At 40.5% G+C, this 6,012-nt stretch overlaps 1 protein-coding gene across 2 annotated transcripts in view; it reads right to left on the bottom strand.

Annotated features, from left to right (window-relative positions):
- Positions 1–1,578: 1,578 nt before the first annotated feature.
- The window catches only part of ADGRA3 (adhesion G protein-coupled receptor A3), a 131,510-nt gene continuing 127,076 nt past the window's right edge, over positions 1,579–6,012 (bottom strand). The window contains exons 18-19 of one of the 2 annotated variants that reach the window (XM_003258532.3): positions 3,293–3,388; positions 1,579–3,152 (exon numbers count right to left, since the gene is read on the bottom strand). In XM_003258532.3, coding sequence (XP_003258580.2) covers positions 1,910–3,152; positions 3,293–3,388 — 1,339 coding nt within the window. In that variant the 3' untranslated portion in view covers positions 1,579–1,909. The remainder of the gene's footprint in view (positions 3,153–3,292; positions 3,389–6,012) is intronic. The other variant, XM_030801127.1, reaches the window with a different exon arrangement.

Raw genomic sequence — 6,012 nt, 5'->3', positions numbered from 1 at the left:
CTAAGAAAACTGAAACATCTGTTAACAGTTTACAATTCTATGAAAAATAGAGAATCTCAGCTATAAATCATAAATGACAAATGTGGGGAGAATACATTACTCACTTCCTATATACAAATATCAAAACTCTAATTGAAATACTAAGGATGAGTAAGTGATCGCTCATCACTCTCCACGCTATGAGTAATAAAATCCCCTTGAACATTTTTAGCAGAATCTCCATCTTCTTCCAAGTGTTTGATTTCTTTTCCAGTCCTTCCCCACCACCAGCACCTGTTCTGTTACCTAAAATGAGGCATGTTTAAATGAATAAATGCTTGCTGAATGGGCAACATCTTCCAGGAAGGAAAATTCCTCACTTCCTATGCAGAGGCAGGAAAAAGAACAAGAAAGTTATCTCCCTAGGTACAGCTGACCAGCAGGTCAAACAGGTTAAACACTGAGCAAACAAAAAAACAGTGATAAATAAGAATTATTCACTCCATTTCTTATTAGCTTATCTTTGTCATTTCCAAACACCATCTTGAACATAATACATCAATTTACCAGGAGACCATAAACCAGGAATTATATCCAAAGCTATCCACTGGCTGCTTTATTTCCCCCACCATAAAATAACGTCTCTAAAACTCAAAGCTAAAAGGCTTAAGTAGAACTATCGGTTTTATTATTGTCAAGCAAAATAACATTTCTAATGCAGTAACCCAGTGAAAAGTGAACATTTACACTAGAATGGGTAATCTCAGGATGGCTCAGAGAATTGTTCTCTGTACATAAGCAGTTAATCTCTCAGAATTTGAAGTTTATTAAGCTAAACGGCTTGATTCTTTTTAGCATTTCTTGAATATGTACTTTTGAATCCAATCTGATTCAAACCTTTAGACTCCCACTGAAAAGAGATCAAAGTTGTGTCAACTTTGCAGACATTGTCTTGCATCCGAGGGAACTGAGAACCACAGCGAGACTCGGGACTGGAGATGGGTTAGACTGCAGTGTAGCGAAGACCTGTGAGAACTTTTGCAGCAGAGCTGTTTTTAGAATTCTGGAATGGGATTTAATCAGTACTTCAGCATGAATCTAAGGAACTTTATGTGTTTAAGTACAAAATAAAATCAACGTAAGAGCCAATATTGAAGAATGTGAACCTTAAATGGTAGCTCTTCATTTGCATTCAAGAATAACTTTTGTGCAGGAATCACCCCTACCTGGCCCCACCAAAAAGAGTAAGAAACTTAAGCCCGAATATAAGGCAATGAAAAGGCCACAACCATGTTGAAAATAGTATTAACAGGATCCAAGGAATAACGCAAAAGTAAGGCAATGTAGGAAGTTTTGTAGGCATTTCCATTTTCAAAAAACATCCTGAGAGATCCTTTTAAAACCTGGTAGCATTTAAAACTAGACTTATAAAATACAGCAACCCAAAAATCACTTTGATTTACGTGCCAAAATCCATACACTTAACCATGTAATATATATATAGCTGACTTATGTGTAACTCTAATTAAAATACCCCAAACCACTAATTTCATTAAAATAGAACTAAATGCTTGTATTGTAAAATATAAAAATAACAGATTGACACAATAACAAACACCTATTTATTATATTAAATACAAGCCTGAAATGTTAAGTACAAATTACAGATTCCAAGAAATTACATTTCACATCCCAAAATGTCCTGTTGGTGCTTTGACAACTAAAACAATATTTTAGAAATATTTTATTTCAGGTCCTAAAAAATAGTAACAATTTGGGGATAAAAATAAGTAAAATCCAAAACTTCAAAGTTTATTCCAAATTCTTTTGAATCCCTATGGTGGCTGTAAACAGTTTTTAAATGTTCATAGCTTAAAGGAATGTGAATATCACAGTTTATATGAATTTCTGCCTAGGAAGCCCAGCAATGTTACACAGTAGTTTCATGCTTCCATAATCCAGTCCTAACATTGCCAGTGCTATCGGTACCGAGCAAGGGTCCCTCCTGCCCATTGCTTTTAATTGGTCCATTCTGAATAGCCAAGTTGAGGCCATAAGATTTCTGCTGATTTTCAAGTTCAACCACAGCTGGCTTCCTTAACGCATCTTTTTTACTACTGGTTGAAACTGGCTTTTCAAAATTTCTGCTGCTTTTGGGAAGTGTGCTACAAGCATCGCTGCTGTCTTGCTGGGGTGGGTTGTACTGTCTCTCTCTGTAGGCTAAATAAGCTCTTCGGCTCCTTGAGTGTCCTTCGTTATTGCCCAGCCGGCTTTTAGGTAAGCCGTTCTGCACACTTCCTTCCACGCTCGTTGGGACATCGTAGGCATATTCTCTCAGGACTGTGAGTCGGCTTGCCCGGTGTCCTTTACTTCTGTTTTTATGGTGGCGGCTTGAATGCACATTTGTTCGAAACTGAACTTCTAAAGGCGCCACGTGCATTTTAATATCATTGTCCATCGAATGTTCTGTCAGACTATTATCAAGCTGAGGGGTGGAGTTCAAAGGTAAAGAATTGGCATGGCACTGAGCTGCAGCTGCCTGCAAGTTTGTTAATTTGCAGCCCTGGGAGGAATTTTTGAAGCTTGAAGCACTTTTGTTTGTGCATGAAGACTCCGCACTGCTATTGGGGCACTTAGGTGCCTCTCCATTTGTCCCACTAGAGTTGGGGGGCTGGACGTTGACTTGCACTGAATATGAGCTCCGTCCTGGGCAGCAAGTCATGATCCATGCAAGTCTAACATCCTCCCTATTAACACAATGGTGGACCATGAAGAACGCACTGAAGCTTAAACATGTGGCTCCAAAAATGAAGCTAAAAACCAAGTCCAAAGGGTAATACAAAGAAACAGCCAAAGCCCCAAACATCCACAATGCAACATATAAGAGCAAAGTAAGGCTGGCCCCCAAAAGCTGAGAATGAAAAGTGTGCTCATTTTCCAAGGCTGATGTAGAAATCAGAGACAAAGACATTGAATCCTGATGATTTATTTCGCCATTTTCATTGGCTGCCAATCTCTGTTGCTCCTCCGTGGGCTCCTTAAGCTCATATTTGCGCTCAGGGTGTCTTTTCAACTGAATAAATATGCTCAGAAAGTACATGCAGTTTACAAAAGTGATGAAGCTGGCTGGCCCATAGAAGGCTCCCAAGGAGGGTTCCCATGCCATCCAGCAACTGGAAAAGAAAATGGTAAACCAGATCGATGCTACATGTTTCAACAAATTATTTAAGAAGTTGCAATCACCTGTAATGCCTAGAAAATACTTAAAAGAGAAATAACTGGGTCAAGTACACACAGAATATAAAATACTCACTAGGGTGCATTTGGCCGACTGCCATAATTCTTAATGTTCGCTGCTGCAGTTATGCCACAAACAATGATGGGGATACCACCACCAATTAGGTAAAATCTAGAAGGAGGAATCACAGGAAAAAACACTCATCATTCCATTTCTTAACGTGTATCTCTCATAATATCTCAATACTTCAAGTCATTCCCTGAAGATTAATTATTATCTTTATTCCAATAATAAGCTGAGAGTTAAGATCGGGAGGCTGATTTATTAGCAGTAATGTGTTTTTGTTTTGTTTTTTAGATTTCTTGTTTTAAAGCACAAGGTCTAGTTAAGTTTCCGAATAGAGGAAAGCTGATCAGCTTCTGCCACCTTGTGGACAGGCAAAGTAACACTCTGCGCCTGCTGGTAGGATTTCAGCTTACTTCAGCTTACTTTTTTTTTTTTTTTTTTTTTTTTTGTAGCGGGAACTGGCTTTAGATTCAGCTGGTGAACTGAAAAGTGCCATACTTCACACAAAAAATGTAATGACATATTAATTACTAACGTTCAGCTCAGCCTGCATGTCCCAGGACTGCCCACTGCTGTGTATCTCATCCCCAGTCCACTGAGATTGAGGTAAGAAGGGTATCTGGATCCCAGCAGCTTCACAAAGTGCAGAGGCCCTACCTGACCCCTTTTCCAAAGAGAGGTGGGGACAGCAAGGGAAATGATGGTGCAATAAAAACTGACTGAAACAGAGCAGTGACTGGTCCTACAAAGAAAAACTTTGTGGTCATCTCTGAGCTCCTTGATCTCTCTGAAAAGAAATTTCCATCCTGGGTGAGTCAGAATCTTAATTTTGCGTTTGCTCTTTCCTGAGACATAGTCCCAAATCTTCCACTGGATGGATAAAGGCAATATCTGTGATACATTTGTCCATATATTATTTCTTCATCATACCTAGTTACTAAAATCCTTTAACATGATGTTAGTACTGCTGAAAACTAATTACCCTATAAAACTATAACTCTGCCTTCTATTCCACGGATTAGAGAGATGCCAATAATATGTGACCTTCCCCTTCTTCCTGCTATACTAATTCACATCTGCTTCTTACCTAAAAAGAAAGCATTATTTCCAAAATTAATCTTGGGTCCTATTACCCTCTCTGTCTTCTTTCAACGCCCCCCACCCCCGGTCTTCTTGTTATCAAATAACCCTATTTTGCATCTTTAAAATCTTCTCTACTGCTTCTTATTTCTAGCATATATATTCAAGTTTCCCCATCTTCTAAAACTTTCACTGAACTACCACTACTTTTCTCTCTTCCTTCTGCAAACACTGGTACCACGACTTCCTTGCCTTTATCACCTTATTGTCGGCTGTACCCACTCACCACCATGATGCTAAAAATGTCCTCTCTGGGGTCAGAACAGTCTCATGGGCAAATCTCGTGTTCCACCCTCCAGGCAGGCAGCAATGTTGCTCAGGCTTCCTTAAGCTCAAGGATATGGGGGAAGCAGGGCTAGAGGGCGGAGCTTGAGCTGTCTAATGCAAAGAGGATACTTGTGTGTCATTTGGGGACTGCAGAGAGTTTGAAGCACCAGCTGCCTTTTCCTTAACTCTTTATCTTTCTTCTCAGAACCTTATAGGAAAGAAATGCTGCTTAAGGTTAAGATTCCCAAGTTTCTGAGCCAAACACCATCATCTCTCATTTCTCTTAATAGAAGTGAGGGAGGTGTCAAATCTCATCCTACAACCTAACTCTGGGGCCACTGAGCACCCCCGCTGCTCCTTATCAAACAGGGAACCACTCTCCCCCAAATCTTCCATGTTCTCGGGTGTTCTCTTTCTGCAGCCAAAAATCCAGTGATTTTTTCCATGGCCCATCTATTAAACATTAATATGGTCCAAGTATCATTCTTTTCTTAACTAACTTCTCCCTGGGAGATCCTATTCATTATCATGGCTTCAGTGACCACATAAGGAAATGTCTCCTGCTCCTCCTAGACAATCTCTAGCTTGTCCTCTCTGCTGAGCCCTGGACTTCTAAAAAATGTAAACATTCCACAAGAAAGTATTGATGAGCCTGCCACCCCGTTTCCCCTCTCCATGTCTCCCCCGCCCACCTGCCGTTTCTGCTTTTCCTGTTTCTCAGTTGATGGAAACACCCTCTGTCAAGGCACGCTAGCTAGCTAGCTAGCTAGAATAGACAACTTGCAGTCATCTTCAAATTTCTCTCCCTCACACAACTCTTAAATCCAGCTGGACATCAATCCTAGAGAAACTGCCTCAAGCCTCTCAAACTTTTGTCCTCCTCTCTGTTCTCCCTGACACTGTTCTGATCTTCATGGGGGCTGCCCTAATAACCTCAGCAGAATCCCTTATTCTTGGGAATTCTGATTTATACTCCATACTAGAGCCATAGCTATCCTTCTAAAATGACACCGTGTCAGGCCACTCCCTTAGTTAAAAATCTTCAGTGGTTGCCCACATTTTAAATAGGATCCACAAGGGCCTCAAAGCCAGCTTTCATCCTGAATTCCTGCTACTTGACACCAAACATCTGAAGCTCCAGCCAAACTGCATTCCTCAAGGTTGCCTCAGCTCACTCTTCACTTTTACACTTTGTCCTGATCACAGTGAAGTTCATGCCAGCGGTCCAGCATTTCCTAACAACCCCCCACCCCCAAAATGAATGGCTTCTTTCTTTACATTTTCAAAGAACCTATCTCCACTATGCTTCTCACACAGCGCAG

Source organism: Nomascus leucogenys, chromosome 20 (genome assembly GCF_006542625.1).
Source record: "Nomascus leucogenys isolate Asia chromosome 20, Asia_NLE_v1, whole genome shotgun sequence".
Taxonomy (NCBI): domain Eukaryota; kingdom Metazoa; phylum Chordata; class Mammalia; order Primates; family Hylobatidae; genus Nomascus; species Nomascus leucogenys.
Note: the sequence above shows the minus strand (reverse complement) of the source record. Positions and strands in the feature narration are given on the sequence as shown.